Genomic DNA, 20,029 nt, shown 5'->3' on the forward strand with positions numbered 1-20,029 from the left:
AATCCCCAGAGAATGAAGCTGGGTGAAAAAAAGTCAATCCTTAAAAGTTATATGCAAATGTGGGGCACCTGGGTGGCTCAGTTGGTTAAGGGTCAGACTCTTGATTTCAGCTCAGGGCATGATTTCAAGATCAAGCAAGCCCCTGAGCCAGACTCTCCACTGAGCGGGGGAGTCTGTTTGAGATTATTTCCCTTTACCCCACCCCGCCCATCCCCCTGCTCATGCATACTTGCTCTCTAAAATAAAGAAATCTTTTTTAAAAAAAAATTTATGTGCTATATGATTTCATTCTTGAAATAATGAAATTACAGAAATAGAGACTGGATTAGTGGTTGTCAAAGGTTAAGGAGAGGGTAGGGAAGGGAAAGAGTGGATATGGCTGCAAAGGGCAGCATGGGAATCCTTGTAGTGATGCAAGTGTTCCTGTTTTGACTGTATCAACATCCATATCCTGGTTGTGATCTCATACTATTGTAGAGGTTTCCAAGATGTCACCATTGAGGAAACTGGGTAAAGAGTACACAGGATCAGGACTTGGGAAAAGATGGCACAGGAGTAGGGGACCCTCTTCCAAACGGTCCCCTGAATAGAGCTGGATATCCACCAGACCACTCTGAACACCCACGAAAGAAATCAGCCCAAGATGTAAGAAGACAGATCTGGATCTCTACAAATAGAATATCGCAGGTGGTTGTTTTTGAGGTATGAAGCAAGAAGCCATGATTCCGCGGGCAGATATCAGAAGATAAATGGAAGGGGGAGGGAGCCTTCGGGATCCTGCACTGCCAGTTTGTGAAAGCCTCCCACCCTGGGGACAGGGCACAGACTTGCAGACTGGCAGTGACAGGAAAGGACTTTAGGGCAGCCCCCCAACTGAAACCCAGAGCAGTGGGGCCACACGTGAGAACTGGGGGTGGCTGGCGGTTTTAGAAGCACAAAGGGCAGAAATGTGCCCCGACATGGAGGCAAGGACTGGGAGCGCTGCTGAGGGGTGCACAACCGAGGATGCTGCAGTTTATAGCAGCACAGACAGAAATGGAGATAGTGTGGCCTGGAGAGCTCACTGAAGAACAAATGGCAATCTCTCTGCTCTGAGGCAGAGGGTTGGAAACGACCTCTTCTGCTCTGACTCTTGGAAGAGACACGGAAAGCCCTCAGGGAAAGCCACCAGAAAACAAAAGCCCCAAAAAACCGGTTTTCACTGAGCCCATCCCCCCACAGGGGGCAGGGCAACTCTGCCCAAAGAGGGTTGCCTGAGTAACAGCACAGCAGGCCCCTCCCCCAGAAGACAGACTGGGAGAACAAGAGGCCGACAACCCCAAGGTTCCCTATAAAACAGGTGCAACTTGCTTGGGTTGTGGTCAGTAATCTGGACTTTGTACATTCCCTCAACCACCCCTCAACAGAATGACTAGGAGGAGAAACCCCCAAAATAGGAAAGACTCAGAGACTGTGACTTCTGCCACAGATTTACAAATGGATACAAATATAACCAAGATTTCGGAAATGGACTTCAGGGTAACAGTTATGAAGACAATAGCTAGAATGGAGAAATTGATTAATGGCAACATAGAGTCTCTAAGGGCAGAAATGAAAGCTGAACTGGCAGAACTTAAAAATGCTATCATGAGATCCAATCTAATTTAGATACTCTAACAGCTAGGGTAAACAAGGCAGGAGAACGAATTAGTGATCTAGAAGACCAATTGATAGAAAAGAAGGAAAAAGAGGAGGCCAGGGACAAACTACTCAAAATCCATGAAAACAGAATTAGATAAATAAGTGACAATATGAAACGTTCCAATGTCAGAATTATTGGAATCCCTGAGGGAGTGGAGAGAGAGAAAGGACTAGAAGATATATTTGAGCAAATCGTAGCTGAGAACTTCCCTAATCTGGGGAACGAAACAAACATTCGCGTCCTAGAGGCAGAGAGGACCCCTCCCGAGATCAAGGAAAACAGGCCAATGCCCTGGCATGTAATATTAAAACTCGCAAATCTTAGAACCAAGGAAACTATCTTAAGGGCAGTTAGGGGGAAGAGATTCCTTATGTACAGAGGGGGGAACATCAGAATAACGTCAGACCTATCCACAGAGACCTGGCAAGCCAGAAAGGCCTGACAAGACATATTCAGGGTACTAAACAAGAAGAACATGCAGCCAAGAATACTTCATCTGGCAAGGCTGTCATTTAGAATAGATGGAGAGATGCAGAGCTTGACTGGCAGAAACTAAAAGAATATATGACCACTAAGCCGGCCCTGCAAGAAATATTAAGGTTCTATAAAAGGAGAAAGACCCTAAGAGTGATATAGAACAGAAATTTACAGAGACAATCTATAGAAACAAGGACTTCACAGGCAACATAATGACAATAAATTCATATCTTTCAATAATCACTCTCAATGTGAACAGCCTAAATGCTCCCATAAAACGGCATAGGGTTGCAGACTGGATAAAAAGACAGGACCCATCCATATGCTGCCTACAAGAGACTCATTTTGAATCTAAAGATACATCCAGACTGAAAGTGAAGGGATGGAGATCCATCTTCCATGCCAACGGACCTCAAAAGAAAGCTGGGGTAGCAATTCTTATATCAGACAAATTAGATTTTAAGCTAAAGACTAGTTAGAGACACAGAAGGACACTATATCATTCTTAAAGGGTCTATCCAACAAGAAGATCTAACAACTGTAAATATCTACACTCCCAACATGGGAGCAGCCAACTACATAAGCCAACTGTTAACCAAAATAAAGAGTCATATTGATAAAAATACGTTAATTGTAGGAGACCTCAATACTCCACTCTCAGCAATAGACAGATCATCTAAGCAGAAAATCAACAAAGAAACAAGAGCTTTGAATGACACACTGGACCAGATAGACCTCATAGATATATACAGAACATTCCACTCTAAAACAAGAGAATATTCATTCTTCTCAAGCACACATGGAACTTTCTCCAGAATGTGTATGTATGTGACCACATACTGGGTCACAAATCAGGTCTCAAATGATACCAAAAGATTGAGATTATTCCCTGCATATTCTCAGACCATAATGCTTTAAAACTGGAACTCAATCACAAGAAAAAATTTGGAAGAAGTTCAAACACTTGGAAGCTAAAGACCACTCTGCTCAAGAATGTTTGGGTCAACCAGGAAATCAAAGAAGAATTTAAACAATTCATGGAAACCAATGAGAATGAAAACACATCAGTCCAAAACCTATGGGATACTGCAAAGGCGGTCTTAAGGGGGAAATACATAGCCACCCAAGCCTCACTCAAAAAAATAAAAAAATCCCAAATACACCAACTAACTTTACACCTTAAATAACTGGAGAAAAAGCAACAAATGATGCCTAAGCCATGCATTAGAAGAGAAATAATTAAGATTAGAGCAGAGATCAATGAATTAGAAACCAGAAACACAGTGAATCAGATCAACGAAACTAGAAGTTTGTTCTGTGAAAGAATTAATAAGATTGATAAACTACTGGCCAGACTTATCCAAAAGAAAAGAGAAAGGACCCAAATTAATAAAATTATGAATGAAAAGGGAGAGATCATGACTAAAACCAAGGAAATAGAAATAATTATTAGAAATTATTATCAACAACTATATGCCAATAAATTAAGCAACATGGAAGAAATGGATGCCTTCCTGGAAACCTATAAACTACCCAGACTGAAACAGGAAGAAATTGACAACCTAAATAGGCTAATAACCAGTAACGAGATTGAACCAGTGATCAAAAACTTCCCAAAAAAAAAAAGAGCCCAGGGCCTGATGGATTCCCTGGGGAATTCTACCAAACATTCAAAGAAGAAATAATACCTATTCTCCTGAAGCTGTTTCAAAAAATAGAAACAGAAGGAAAGCTTCCAGACTCATTCTATGAGGCCAGCATTACCTTAATCCCCAAACCAGGCAAAGACCCCATCAAAAAGGAGAATGTCAGACCGATATCCCTGATGACTATGGATTCCAAAATTCTCAACAAAATCCTAGCTAATAGGATCCAACAATACATTAAAAGGATCATCCACCACAACCAAGTGGGATTTATCTCCGGGATGCAAGGGTGGTTCAACATTCGCAAATCAATCAACGAGATGGAACACATTAATAAGAGGAGAGAGAAGAACCATATGGTCCTCTCAATTGATGCAGAAAAAGCATGTGACAAAATACAGCATCCTTTCCTGATTAAAACTCTTCAGAGTATAGGGATAGAGGGAACATTCCTCAATTTCATAAAATCCATCTGTGAAACACCCATAGCAAATATCATCCTCAATGGGGAAAAGCTGAGAGCCTTTCCCTTAAGATCAGGAACACGTCAAGGATGCCCACTCTCACCACTATTGTTCAACATAGTACAAGAAGTCCTAGCAACAGCAATCAGACAACAAAAATAAATAAAAGGTATTCAAATTGGCAAAGAAGAAGTCAAACTCCCTTCTTTTCACAGATGACATGACACTTTATGTGGAAAATCCAAAAGATTCCACCCCCAAATTACTAGAACTCATACAGCAATTCAGTAATGTAGCAGGATAAAATTTCAACGCACAGAAATCAGTTGCTTTCTTATACACTAACAATGCAACTGTAGAAAGAGAAATTAGAGAATCAATTCTATCTATAATAGCACCAAAAACCAAAAGATAAAATATACCTAACCAAAGGTATAATAATAAACCTAACCAAAGAGGTAAAGGATCTATACTCTAGGAACTACAGAACACTCATGAAAGGAATTGAAGGAGATGCAAAAAGATGGAGAAACATTCCATGCTCATGGATTGGAAGAACAAACATCGTTAAAATGTTTATGCTGCCCAGAGCAATCTATACTATTAGTGCCATCCCAATCAAAATTCCAATGACATTATTCAAAGTGCGGGAACAAACAATCCTAAAATTTGTATGGAATCAGAAAAGACCCTAAATTGCCAAGGAAATGTTGAAAAAGAAAAAGAAAGCTGGGGGCATTACGCTGCCCGATTTCAAGCTATATTACAAAGCAATGATCACCAAGACAGCATGGTACTGGCACAAAAACAGACATATAGACCAATGGAACAGAACAGAATGCCCAGATATGGACCCTCAACTCTATGGTCAAATAATCTTTGACAAAGCAGGAAAAAATATGCAATGGAAAAAAGACAGTCTCTTCAATAAATGGTGCTGGGAAAATTGGACAGCTATATACAGAAGAATGAAACTCGATCATTCTCTAACACCATACACAAAGATAAACTCAAAGTGGATGAAAGACCTTAATGTGAGACAGGAAGCCATCAAAATCCTAGAGGAGAACATAGGCCTCTTTGACATTGGCCACAGCAACTTCTTTCAAGATACATTTCGAAGGGGAAGTGAAACAAAAAACAAAATGAAGTCCCAAAAGTTCATTTTTGCTTCAAAACAAAAGCAAAAATGAACTTTTGGGACTTCATCAAGATAAAAAGCTTCTGCACAGCAAAGGAAACAGTCAACAAAACTAAGAGGCAACCCACAGAATGGGAGAAGATATTTGCAAATGACACTACAGACAAAGGGCTGATTTCCAAGATCTATAAAGAACTTCTCAAACTCAACACCCAAAAAACAAATAATCAAGTCAAAAAATGGGCAGAAGACATGAACGGACACTTCTCAAAAGAATACATACAAATGGCTAACACACACATGAAAAAATGTTCATCATCATTAGCCATCAGGGAAATTCAAATCAGAACCACACTGAGATACCACCTCACACCAGTTAGAATGGCAAAAATTGACAAGGCAAGAAACAACGAATGTTGGAGAGTTTGTGGAGGAAGGGGAACCCTCTTACACTGTTGGTGGGAATGCAAGTTGGTACAGCCACTTTGGAAAACAGTGTGGAGTTTCCTCAAAAAATTAAAAATAGAGCTACCCTATGACCCAGCAATTGCACTCCTGGGTATTTACCCCAAAGACACAGATGTAGTGAAAACAAGGGCCATATGCACCCCAATGTTCATAGCAGCAATGTCCGCGATAGCCAAACTGTGGAAAGAGCCAAGATGCCCTTCAACAGATGAATGGATAAAGAAGATGTGGTCCATATATACAATGGAATATTACTCAGCCACCAGAAAGGATGAATACCCAACTTTTACATCAACATGGATGGGACTGGAGGAGATTATGCTAAGTGAAATAAGTCAAGCAGGGAAAGTCAATTATCATATGGTTTCACTTATCTGTGGAACATAAGGAATAGCAGGGAGGACATTAGGAGAAGGAAGGGAAAAATGAAAGGGGGGAATCAGAGGGAGGGACGAACCATGAGAGACTATGGACTCCAGGAAACAAACTGAGGGTTTTAGAGGGGAGGGGGGTGGGGGGATGGGTTAGCCTGGTGATGGGTATTAAAGAGGGCACATTCTGCGTGGAGCACTGGGTGTTAGGCACAAACAATGAATCATGGAACACTACATCAAAAACTAATGATGTACCATATGGTGACATAACCTAATAAAATTAAATTAAAAAAAGAGTACACAGGATCACTGTATTATTTTTCTTTTTTTTATTAAGATTTTTATTTTAAGTAATCTCTACATCCAACATGGGGCTCAAACCCACAACCCCAAATTAAGAGTTGCACGCTCCACCTACTGAGCCAGCCAGGCGCCCCACTGTATCATTTCTTATAACTGCATGTGAAGGGTGCCTGGGTGGCTCAGTCGGTTACCCGTCTGTCTTCAGCTCAGGTCGTGATCCCAGATTCCTGGGATGGAATCCCACATTGGGCTCCCTGCTCAGAGGGAAGTCTGCTTCTCTCTCAACCCTCCCCCCTCCCTTGTGCTCTCTCTCAAATAAATAAAATCTTTTTAAAAATATAACTGCATGTAAATCTACATTTATCTCAAAATTAGTTTAATTTTAAAATTTAGTTTCATTTTTAAAAAGCAATCTTTTGGCCCATGGAAAGGGGATGAAGAACAGCAGATGCTGACACTTCTCTGAGCAGACCTTTTGTACAGGATTTACTTCTGGATTCATATTAATAGTTTATGTGCTCAAAATATAATAAAATTACAATCAACAAGGATGAAGGGAAAATTCTAAAATGAAATACAAAAGAACCCCCGAACCAACAACAAATGAAGCTAACTGTACTGCACATGAATAATATCACTATACTGAAGGGAGAAAGATTAATCAAGTAACTTTTGAATATAAATTTTTTATGTCACAAAACAAAAAGACTGTAATTTTCTGTGTGTACATATGCATTTAATTCTCTTCAATATACTCAAGAATCACTGAATTTGCCGATCACTACATCATACAGCAAATCTAGGTTTAATATTTTCAGGAACTTCCAAAATACTTCCAAAGTGGCAATCCTGTATGAGGGTTCTGAGGACTCTACATCCTTGCTGACACCTGTTAGTGACATTTATGTCAATTCCGTGGCTTGGATCTCCACCATCGTGTGGACTGTGTAAATTCAAATTCCAAGTCCCAACTGGGAAAGCTTAGGGATATCAATCACTCAGGAGAGACTGGCCTACCAAGAGCCCCTGAAGACTGTACACGGTAGGCTCAAATCAAACTTTTATTCTACTTAACAAATACAGCAGGTACTAAATACCAGACATTGTGATAAACACTTCACAGATATTAAATTCTCATAACAGTTCTAAAAGGTAGGGTACTATTATTATCTCTATTTTATAGATAAGGAAAATTGAGGCAATTACAGAACGCCTGTATCAACGTAGCTAGTATGTGGTGAACTGAGACTAACCCCTTACTCCAGTCTGACTTCAAAATCTGTGTATATTCATTAACTAATTAAAGTGAAAATATCTAGCAAACAATTAGAAATGTGGGACTGAAGCTTTTTTAAAAAATATAATTTAGGGTGCCTGGGTGGCTCAGTCGTTAAGTGTCTGCCTTCAGCTCAGGTCATGATCCCAGGGTCCTGGGATCGAGTCCCGCATTGGGCTCCCTGCTCCTTGGGAGCCTGCTTCTCCCTCTGCTTCTCTCTCTCTCTCTCTCCCCCCCTCTGTCTCTCATGAATAAATAAATAAAATCTTTAAAAATAAATAAATAAAATAAAAATAAATTAAAAATATTATTTATTTATTTTTAAGATTTTATTTATTTATTTTTAAAAGATTTTATTTATTTATTTGAGAGAGATGTACAAGAGAGAACTCAAGCAGGGGGAGCGGCAGAGGGAGAGGGAGAAGCAGGCTCCTCACTGAGCAGGGAGCCCAACGCAGGGCTCAATCCCAAGACCCTGCAATCATGACCTGAGCTGAAGGCAGATGTTTAACTGACTGAGCCACCCAGGCACCCCTTAAGATTTTATTTTTAAGTAATCTCTACACCCAATGTGGGGCTCAAACTCACAACCCTGAGATCAAGAGTTGCATGCTGTACTGACTGAGCCAGTGAGGCACCCTGGGACTGAAGCTTTTTAGAGATCTCAAGGGTGGAGAAAGGTATTGGAGTTGCCAGCAAAAAATAAGTCAAGTGCCATATTAAAATACTTAAAAGAGGCAGGAAGGACTAAAGCTAATCCTTCTAGGGGTGAAACAAAACTTAGAACAAAAAGGGGGCTTTCTCTCCCCCTTTCTTTCAACTTTCCCATATTTTTTAAAAAGATTTATTTATTTAGTTTAGAGAAAGAGATGGCACAAGAAGGAGAGGCAGAGGGAGAGGGAGAGAAAGAATCTCAAGCAGATTCTGTGCTTAGTGCAGAGCCCAACATCTCACCACCTTTAGATCACAACCTGAGCCAAAACTAAGAGTCAGATGCCTAACTGACTGCACCACCCAGGCGCCCTTCAACTTTTCCATGTTTTTAAATGTTCTATAATGAATATGTATTACAAAGTAAGAAAAAAGTTATGTATTTTTTGGGAAAGGATGGTGAAAATCCAACCTAGAGAGGATGAATGAAGCTAGAGAATGTTTACCTGTCATGAATAGAGTTGATATAAAGGTTGACAAACCAGGTGAGAGAGTACTGGTACATGGGATCAATGTTAGCCAGGTCTGCAATGCTGAAGAACAATACTGATGAATGTTTAGCAATGGCTCTGTAGCCTTCTCGAGACTCTGCTATTTTGAGTTCCGTTTTTTCTGCAATCTAGGAGAAAAGAAAAATCAGGATTAAGGAGTAGGAAATGTGTTTTTTAATTATGTATTTTTCATATAATAAAGTTTATATTTAAAAAAAGAGCTCCCAACTCAATGACAAAATTATAGAGGCATAGTTTATAAGAAAAGGCTTTATTATGATAAAAGCTAGAAAGAAAGAAAGACTGAAAAAAAGAAAGAAAAAAAGAATGAGAAAAAGAAAAAGGAAAAGGAAAGGAAAGGGAGGAAAGAACTAGGGAGGGAAGGAAGAAGAAGAGAGGGAGGAGAACAAAGCATGAAAAATAGTTTAAAGTTGCATTTCTTGTTTGGGGAATACCAGAGCTGTCAATCTTTGCTTATTCTTTGCCTGAATCTGACATGTGTCTACTAACGTCACTCATTTTCTTTTATTTTAAATGGTCAGAGAGAGGGAGAAAGAGAGAGAGAATGTGTGCATGTGAAAACCAGCCCAAAGTCTGGGAAAGTAGATATTCAGAAATAGCTCTTAGCTGATGGGTTATACATTAAGAGTACCTTTTTCAACTAGCTTCTCATATGTTTAACTTTTCTGGATATAATATGGGTGTTAGTTAATATTCGACCCCAAAAGAAAAAATTCTCCAAGATAGCAGCTCTTCAACTGACAACTCAATCTGATAGATAGTTATTCTATAGGAAAAACGGGTAGAGCATTTATCCACCACTTCTCTTTCTTTGGACACACTAGGCACAGACTGCTGAATGAGTGTGCCTGTCTATCATGTTTATACTGAATGATCCTGGTTGTGGCTGATTCAATCAGGAGGTAGAGACAGAACTGGACCCAAGATAAGCTAAACCAATTTTTCTCCTAGGGAACTAGAACTTTAAGACCTCAGAAACTGAAGTCAAGTGGTACTGGGCACTACTGCTAATAAAAGATAATGGAACAGGGGCGCCTGGGTGGCTCAGTCGTTAAGTGTCTGCCTTCGGCTCAGGTCATGATCCTAGGGTCCTGGGATCGAGGCCCGCATCAGGCCCCCTGCTCAGCGGGGAACCTGCTTCTCCCTCTCCCACTCCCCCCTGCTTGTGTTCCCTGTCGCACTGTCTCTCTCTCTGTCAAATAAATAAATAAAATCTTAAAAAAAGAAAAAAAGAAAATACCAACCATTAAAAAAAAAAAGATAATGGAACCAAATTTGGTTTCTACATGCAAGACAAATGTATGAAGGAACAGATACAATAGTTTTACAGGAGAAACTGATCTTATGGAGCAGAGAGGCACAGATGAGGACTACCCAATCTTAGAGAGGGACAGACAAAGAGCATAGAAACTTTCTATTTATTCTTGAGGCCTGTATATATTTCCATAATTGGGAAAATAAAATGCCCCCTATGTCTTTTTTTAATTTGAGTATAGTTGACACACAATGTTACATTAGTTTCAGGTGTAGAGCATAGTGATTGGACAAGTTTATACATTATGCCATGTTCACCACAAGTGTAGCTACCATCTGTCAGTATAGGACACTATTATAATATCATTGGCTATATTCCTCATGCTGCCCTTGTATCTTTCTTATTTGAGCTAATTTGAATAGGCTTTTGTTCCTTGCAAACAAACTTTCCCCAAAATTATACTGGAAGCAAATTGAAAAAGAATCAAAAGGTTGACAGTTAACAAGTCAGGAAATGACAGATGTTGGTGAGGATATGGAGAAAGGGGAACACTTTTACATTGTTGGTGGGAATGCAAGTTGGCACAGCCACTTTGGGAAACAGTGTGGAGGCTCCTCAAAAAGTTAAAAATAGAGCTACCCTACAACCCAGCAATTGCACTACTGGGTATTTACCCCAAAGATACAGATGTAATGAAAAGAAGGAGCACATGCACCCCAATGTTCATAGCAGCAATGTCCACAATAGCCAAGCTGTGGAAGGAGCCGAGATGTCCTTCAACAGATGAATGTATAAAGAAGATGTGCTCATATATATAATGGAATATTTATTATTCAGCCATCAGAAAGGATGAAAATCTATCATTTACACCAACGTGGATGGAATTGGAGGGTATTATGCTAAGTGAAATAAGTTAATCAGAGAAACACAATTTCACTCATATGTGGAACATAAGGAATAGAGCAGAGGACAATAGGGGTGGGGGTAGGAAACCAAATGGGAAGAAATCAGAGAGGGAGACAAATCATATGAGACTCTCAACTCTGGGAAACAAACTGAGGGTTGCAGAAAGGGAGGTGGGTGGGGGATGGGGTAACTGGGTGATGGGCATTAAGGAGAGCACGTGATATGATGAGCATTGGGTATTATACTGAATTGATGAGTTCCTATTGAACATTATATCAAAAACCAATGATGCACTATACCTTGGCTAATTGAATTTAAAGAAACAAAAACATTTTTTAAAAAAAGTTTGTTAGGATTCTTTTTTCACCTGCTGTTTCTTTGTTATCTCATTGGACATCATTTTAGCGGAGTCTAAGACTTTAATTGCACTTTCATCTTCTAAAATGTTCCCTTCTGAAGATGATAGTGTTTCTAAAATTTTTTTCTCTATATCTTTTAGCTGTTTCTTATTAGCTGCAGACTGAAGAATAAGGGCATTTCGTTCCTCTTCTAATTCAGGTCTAAAAAGATAGAAACATTTAGTCTAAATTTGTAGTACTTTATCTAAATTCATATCTAGATATTAGATATCACAATTTTGTAGACATTTAAATAACTTTGTAATATGTAACACAAACTAAGGTACGTAACACAAACTTTATCCTAAGGAAAAAAGTTATTTCCATACAAATGATAATTTGAGAAATCTGAGCAAAAAAATGATCACTAATTTTATATATATAAAATGTGGCAATAACATATGCCACAGTAAGTCTAAGAATGTGTTAAGTTTATGGCTGAGATTGTTATATGAGAATAGGAACTGGAGAAGAAACACAATAGTCAACTTCTTATCTACTCCTTGGCTTTGTCATACTCTGTTATTTTCATTTCCATAAGAGCAGAAAAGATGACTTGTCATACAATTGCCTTTTCAAGTAAAAGATAAAACTGGCACTTAACATCTTCACAAAGATAGTATAAAACTTTAAAATAACATAATTCATCATGTTATAGAATATGTTAGGACATGGTTCTGTCTTGGATACTATGCAAGTAGGATTCATAGGCTGGAAGTAACAAAAGTACCTCATGATTACATAATTTCACTTATAATTTGATTTCATGTAATAGACTGCTTAATGTTACGTGAAGCTCCCAGTGGAATCAAGATTTCCTTCAGGTAGTAATTCTTTACTAGTAACCCTATCAGGTATCTTAATATCTTTTCCCTTTTAAAAAAATAACACATGCTAGTAATGGAAAGAATGAAAAAATAATAAAAATTACCCATGATCTTATCACCCTCAGAGATGATCACTGTTAACATTCTGGCATATTCCCTCCCAAACTTTTTAATATATATATATATTAATATAATAAATATATATATATCCATTCATACATTAACTATTCTTTTTTTTACAAAATATTACCCATTCCGTGTATAGTTTTGTATCCTGCTTTTTCATTCTCATCTAAGTATTTCATCACTCATTCTTATTTCATTGTTTCACTATATTATTCAAATATTTCATTATTTCAGTGACATAATACATTTAAATCTTTGAACATATTTCTGATTTTGTCCACAGCATATATTCTTCCAGGTGAACTTTTTTGGCTCAAACAATCAGATACAAGTCAGAAGTCATGGTATGCCACCCGAATCCTACTTCTCATGCTAAGAGCCCAGTATAGCATGGTTGACTTACAACTTACTTGCTATAGAATGGCAATTTTACTTTTTTTTTTTTTTTTAAGATCGAGAGAGAGTGTGCATGTGAGTAGAGGGGAGGGGCAGAGGGAAAGGGAGAGAGAGAATCTTAAGCAGACTCCACACTCAGCACGGAGTCTGAAGCGGGGCTTGATCTCATGACCCTGAGATCATGACCTGAGCCAAAATCAAGAGTTGGATGCTTAATAAACTGAGCCACCCAGTCACCCCAAGTTTATTTTAAAGGATTATATACTTAATTTATAATAACAAAATGTAAAATTTGACAAGGTTTTGAAATAATCACATAACAAAAGTATTAATGACCTACAAATTTTCCCCTCTAGACCATCTGGAAGCATATAAGAAAATACATACCTCTCCTTTGCAACAACAATACCTAGTAACTGATCTTCAAGACCTTCTGGAGTTATCATGAAATTGAGTAAAGACACCTTTGTAGCCAGTTCTGGCATATAGTGTGGATTTCTCAGTTTTGTGGTGATATAAAACTTGAAATCAAAGGAATACTCAATAATGACCTCACCAAGTCTGATGCAATCAATGCCACCTATATTTCAGAAAACAAATGCATGATAAGTAAGCCAAAGCTGTATAGCCCCTACCTCTGTTAAGGTTGTTCCTAGGTTACAAAGTAAAGGGTCCTAAAGTAATTTAAAATAGAATAGAGATGTGACAAAGTCATAGGGGCAAGTAAACAATTATACAGCAGGACTCATTCATTCTGGGGTGGCATAAGACATTTTCTCTGGTTGTCATGGAGCCTTCTAAATTAAGATTCCTTTTGATCTTACCTCCTCTATCAATTTTCAGTCATGATTTCAAGATTATTTGTATATGACTGAAGCTCTTAAAAGTACTAGAGTTTATTATGGAAAGAACCCAAATGTCCATCAACTGATGAATGGATAAAGAAGTTGTGGTATATATATACACAATGGAATACTACTGAACCCTCAAAAAGAATGAAATCTTACCATTTGCAATGATGTGGATGGAGCTAGAGTGTATTATGCTAAGCAAAATAAGTCAGTCAGAGAAAGACAAAAACCATATGTTTTCACTCATATGTAGAATTTAAGAAACAAAACAGATGAACATAGGGGAAAGGGGAGAAAAAGAGAGGGAGGCAAACCATAAGAGACTCTTAATTATAGAGTACAAACTGAGGGTTGCTGGAGGGAAGGTGGGCCAGGGATGGGCTAAGTGGTTGATGGGTATTAAGGAGGGCACTTGTTGTAATGAGCACTGGGGGTTATATGTAAGTGATGAGTCACTGGGTTCTACTCCTGAACCCAATATTACATTATATGTTAACTAGGATTTAAATAAAAACTAAAAGCCAAGCAAAGAAAAAAAAAAGTACTAGAGTTTGGCAGAGATAAAAATTTTTATAAGCAGAAAGATTTAAGGTGGGCAATGTTTACCTAAAGTCAACTCTAGCCCACATTAACTTCATAATAATGGACTTTGTGAGCTCTGTGGTCACAAGACAAAGGGATTTCAGGCTTAACTTCTTTATGTTCTCTACTGAATAACAGTTTAGTAACAGTGGTTAACATAATGAACAGAGGGCAAGATATTTATTTTAGATTATCTGACCAATATTCATTCCTGATACTTGTTGCAAATTTCCTTTCACACATAACAATGACACAGAAGTTCTGAGTTATTAACATTATACTTAAATTTATGTAGTGGCTTTCTTGCCTCAAAGACCACTGAACCATCTTTCAGTGCTATCAACTAATATTAATTAACTTGTACCTTGCTTAAAAGTTTGTCTAAGTAGTAAAGGCTCCAAAGATGGGTCCAGTTCTTCACCAACGTTTTCTAATAGAAGTGGAGTTCCGAACTGAATACAGTTTTCCAATGTTCTCATATAGTCTGAATCTGATAGCTTAATAACACTAAGCTGATTTTCTCTTTCAGAGTTTTTGATCCACTTATTGGCTTGACCCTGTGGGTCAATCATTAAAGGCCTAGAATATAATAAGAGATATTCTAAGGGGAATACATAGATGCTGATTTCTTTAAAATTATGTAATTTAAATAACAAACATCACCATCAATCTGTACAAATGCAAAGTTTTTCACATACATTTTCAGGATTAATCTTTACAAGAGTCCTTTGAGAGAAAAGTAAAAAGGAGTTTTATTGTCATTTACTTATTTATTTTTAAGATTTTATTTATTTATTTGACAGAGAGAGAGAGAGTATAAGCAGGGGGAGCAGCAGGCTCCCGCTGAGCAGGGAGCCCGATGCGGGGCACGATCCCAGGACCCTGGGATCATACCTGAGCTGAAGGCACACGTTTAACTGACTGAGCCACCCAGGCGCCCCTGTCATTTATTTGTGAAATGAGGAAATTCAGTCTCAGGGAGTACTTTGTCCAAGGTTCCAAATCTAGTTCCATGTCAGAAGTAGAATCTTGTGAACCTGTAAGCTGTGCTCTTTCCAGTATAATGCACGGTCTTCATGGTAATTTTAATAAATAACACCTATTAACATAATACAAAAATAAACCTATTTATAAATAAAAATTTAAAGTAAGAGATCCAACAAATGTTGGAGAGGTTGTGGAGAAACGGGAACCCTCTTCCACTGTTGGTAGGAATGCAAGTTGGTACAGCCACTTTGGAAAACAGTGTGGAGGTGCCTCAAAAAATTAAAAATAGAGCTACCCTATGACCCAGCAATTTATCCCAAAGACACAGATGTAGTGAAAACAAGGGCCATATGCACCCCAATGTTCATAGCAGCAATGTCCGCAATAGCCAAACTGTGGAGAGAGCCGAGATGCCCTTCAACAGATGAATGGATAAAGAAGATGTGGTCCATATATACAATGGAATACTAACTCAGCCATCAGAAAGCATGAATACCCAACTTTTGCATCAACATGGATGGTACTGGAGGAGATTATGCTAAGGGAAATAAGTCAAGCAGAGAAAGTCAATTATCATATGGTTTCACTTATCTGTGGAACATAAGGAACAGCATGGAGGACATTAGGGGAAGGAAGGGAAAAATGAAGGGGGGTGGAAATCGGAGGGAGGGACGAACCATGAGAGACTATGGACTCCAGGAAACAAACTGAGGGTTTTAGAGGGGAGGGGGGTGGGGGGATGGGTTAGCCCGGTGATGGGTATTAAGGAGGCCATGTAATACATGGGGCACTGGGTGTTATATGAAAACAATGAATCATGGATCACCACATCAAAAACTAATGATGTATGGGGACTAACATAACATAATAAAATAAAATTAAAAAAAATAAAGTAAGAGATCCACTAGCCTATAATGGACTTCCTCAGTTTTGAGTAGAACCATAAACGAATTTCCAAATTTTGTCTGGAACATATTTGAGATCTATTTAATAAATTTTTCTATGTAATTATGGTAAAAGCTTTGTGTTCAAGAACAAATAATTCATGGTTTAAGGTATCTAAAATAGGACATGTTTTTCTCTTCCTCAGTGAGGATACTGACTGTCCTAGGTTTTTTTTATATTCAGTACAGTGCATTAAATCATCTTTAAAAAATGTTAGTACAGAAAGGGGAGTTTTGTCCCAAGTTGCTTTGGCTTTCTCAGACATTGTCTTTCTGTTTCAACTTCTAGGGATAAATCCCCTTTTCCTTTGCCTACAAACACACACACACACACACACACACACACACACACACACACACAACTCTTTAATCAATTACTATCAGATAATGCTTTTTAATAATTTTTCTTTCCTTTCCAAAGACAAAACAATCAGCATTTTTCACAGAGCCAAAACAAACAATCCTAAAACTTGTATGAAACCACAAAAGACCCCAAATAGCCAAAGCAATCTTAAAAAAGAAAAGCAAAGCTGGAGGCATCACAGTTCTGGACTTCGAGTTATATTATAGCTGTAGTGATGAGGACAGTATAGCACTGGCACAAAAACAAACACATAGATCAATGGAACAAAATAGAAAACCACAAATGAATCCACAGCTATATAGTCAACTAATCTTTGACAAAGCAGGAAAGAATGGAAAAAAGATAGTCTCTTCAACAAATGGTGTTGGGAAAACTGGACAGCAACATGCAAAAGAATAAAGTTGGACGACCACTTTCTTACATCATACACAAAAATAAATTCAAAATGGAGGAAAGTAAACATGAGACAGAAAACCATCAAAATCTCAGAGGAGAATACAGGCAGTAACCTCTTTGACATTGGCTGTCACAACTTCTTACTAGATAGGTCTCCTGAGGCAAGGGAAACAAAAGCAAAAATAAACTATTGGGACTTCATCAAGATAAAAAGCTTCTGTACAGCGAAGGAAACAATCAACAAAACTAAAAAACTAAAAGGAAACCTTTAGAATGGGAGAAGATATTTGCAAATGACAGACTGGATAAAGGGCTAGTATCCAAAATATATAAATAATTTATAAAACTCAATGCCCAAAAAACAATCCGGTTTAAAAATGGGTAGACGACATAATTAGACATTTTTCCAAAGACATGTATGTCTTTGGAAAAGATGATCAACATCACTCACCATCAGGGAGATACAAATCAAAACGATGATAAGATACCACCTCACACCAGTCGAAATGGCTAAAATTAACAACACAGGAAGTAAGAGTTGTCGGCGAGGATGTGGAGAAAGGGGAACCCTCTTAACTGTTGGTGGGAATGCCGACTTGTGCATCCATTGTGGAAAACAATATGGAGGTTCCCCAAAAAGTTAAAAATAGAACTACCTTATATTCCAGCAATTTCACTACTAGGTATTTACCCAAAGGATACACAAATACGGATTCAAAGGGACACATGCATCCTGATGTTTACAGCAGCATTATCAACAATAGCCAAATTATGGAAAGAGCCCAAATGTCCATCATCTAATGAATGGATAAAGAAGATGTAGTATTTATATACAATGGAATATTACTCAGCCATAAAAAAGAATGAAATCTTGCCATTTGCAATGACATGGATGGTGCTGGAGAGTATTATGCTAAGGGAGATAAGTTAGTCAGAGAAAGACAAATACCGTATGATTTTGATCATATGCGGAGTTTAAGAAACAAAGTAGATGAACATGGGTTGGGGGGAGAGGGAAACCAGGAAACAGATTGTTAACTATAGAGAACAAACAGAGGGTTACTGAGGAGGGGGCCGGTGGGGGGACGGGTTAAATAGGTGATGAAGATTAAGGAATGCACTTGTTGTGATGAGCACTGGGTGATATATGGAAGTGAAGAATCACTAAATTCTACAGCTGAAACTAATATTACACTGTATGTTAACTGGAATTTAAATAAAAATTTGGAAAAGAAAAAAAATAAAGAAAAAACAACCCAATTAGTAGCTGACTGGTTGTTTTCCTTCCCAGCTCAAATTGTGCTGAAATACTATTTAAAAATACAAAAAAGTCCAGATACTAGTTGAAATTTGCTTTTGCTGTCATAGCAAACAGTGGGAAAGTGTTCTGGAAATGAGAAAGTTATTTTGCATACAACTGCTTAAAAATTGACTGGACTAGATGCTTTTAGTACTTTTCATGGCCTTGTTTAAAAGAACTGGTTTCATCCTTATATATCCTTGTTATTGGAAAATTATAGTATTGTTGATTCCCTTGCAAAAGTAGCAATTTTTGTAAATTAACATTTAATGCTAATCAATGTTCTTAGTAATGCATAAATTAATGTTCTTGATAATACAATGTTTAGGGATTGTTGTTTATTCTAAAAGATATCTAATTCCTACTTAATACACTCTTATGTGAGGATTAAATATATAAATGGAAAATTGAGTTGCATCCAGAGAGATGAGGCCCTGCCATAGCATCTGTATTTCAAGCACATCTTACTGTAGGTATGACAGTAATGCCAGCCTATATTTGAGATCCATGGGCAGTCTGAATTAAAAAGCATTATCCATCTACGCTTCTGACAGAGGAAGTAATTTTGGAGAAAATTTTGCTGTTAAGTAGCCAGAATGATGTGTTAATAAAGCAGCAATGTATTTTCATTGTGGTTAAAAAGTAAGCAAAGTCAGATTTTGAGATATACACAGTAAAATGAGTAATTTGAAGATGATAATTATTTTTAAAAACTAACATTTATTGAGTACTTATTGTGTACTAGGCACTTTCTCATAACATTTCTATGAGGTAGGAGTTGTTATCATCCCCATTTACAGGTGAGGCACCCGAGGCATTGAGAGGTCAAGTAAGTTACCCAAATCTCAAGACAGAAAGTGATAGGGGAAAATTTGAATTCATATATCCTGACGCTAGAGTCTGCCCTGCTTTGACCACTGTACAATATTATAAACAAACAAACCTCCAGAAATCATGAACAAGCACAATAAGGATTAATTATACACTACAGTTCTAGCAGCATGATTGGCTAAATAACCAAAAAATCTTCCTGCCACCTAGTACAGATAGATAAAATATGACATTTTTTTGAATACATAGGTGACATACATACATAATACATAAGTACATAAAATATATGTATAGAAAAATACAGACTCCAGAAACACAGGCAAAACTGAATTCCAGAACTGTAAGTATGGGAGCAGAAATGACAGCTAGCCCTGGGGAGACGGTCAGTTCTGATAACCTAGGGGCTCCTTGAGTCCATATGTGGCAGGAAGCTGGAACTGAGACCCTTGTATTAAGCTTACACCCACAAAAGTCTTAGTGAAATCATAGATAGAAAAAAATCCAACTCAGTGCATAAGGAGATAGGAAGGAAGTGTTTTTATTCCTGTTTTTCCTCCAGCTGGGAAAAAGTGCCCTGAGAATCTGTAGCCAGAGATTTATATTTCATGCAGGTTTAGGGTACAAGTTTACACTATGTGAGCCAGGAAGCTCCAAGCTGGAAAACATGTATTGGGCCAGTAATACTACTAGGAATCCTGGGAAAGGTAAGGAAAAAGCACACATTGCAGCTCGGGCAGGAGAAATGAAAAACTCAACCCCTGCGCATAGTTGGGTGGGAGCCAGAAAATGTCTTTGGCTCAGAACATCATACCT

The 20,029-nt window shown here is 38.0% G+C and overlaps 1 protein-coding gene across 1 annotated transcript in view; it reads right to left on the reverse strand.

The window, feature by feature from the left end:
- The window catches only part of DNAH12 (dynein axonemal heavy chain 12), a 233,005-nt gene that overhangs the window by 44,273 nt on the left and 168,703 nt on the right, over positions 1-20,029 (reverse strand). The window contains exons 56-59 of the mRNA XM_025885603.2: positions 14,759-14,973; positions 13,349-13,541; positions 11,582-11,774; positions 8,988-9,160 (exon numbers count right to left, since the gene is read on the reverse strand). Of these exons, the coding sequence (XP_025741388.2) occupies positions 8,988-9,160; positions 11,582-11,774; positions 13,349-13,541; positions 14,759-14,973 (774 nt within the window). The remainder of the gene's footprint in view (positions 1-8,987; positions 9,161-11,581; positions 11,775-13,348; positions 13,542-14,758; positions 14,974-20,029) is intronic.

This window comes from Callorhinus ursinus, unplaced genomic scaffold, assembly GCF_003265705.2.
Source record: "Callorhinus ursinus isolate GAN/ISIS: 27379988/994484 unplaced genomic scaffold, GSC_fseal_2.0 scaffold15, whole genome shotgun sequence".
NCBI classification, from domain to species: Eukaryota; Metazoa; Chordata; class Mammalia; order Carnivora; family Otariidae; genus Callorhinus; species Callorhinus ursinus.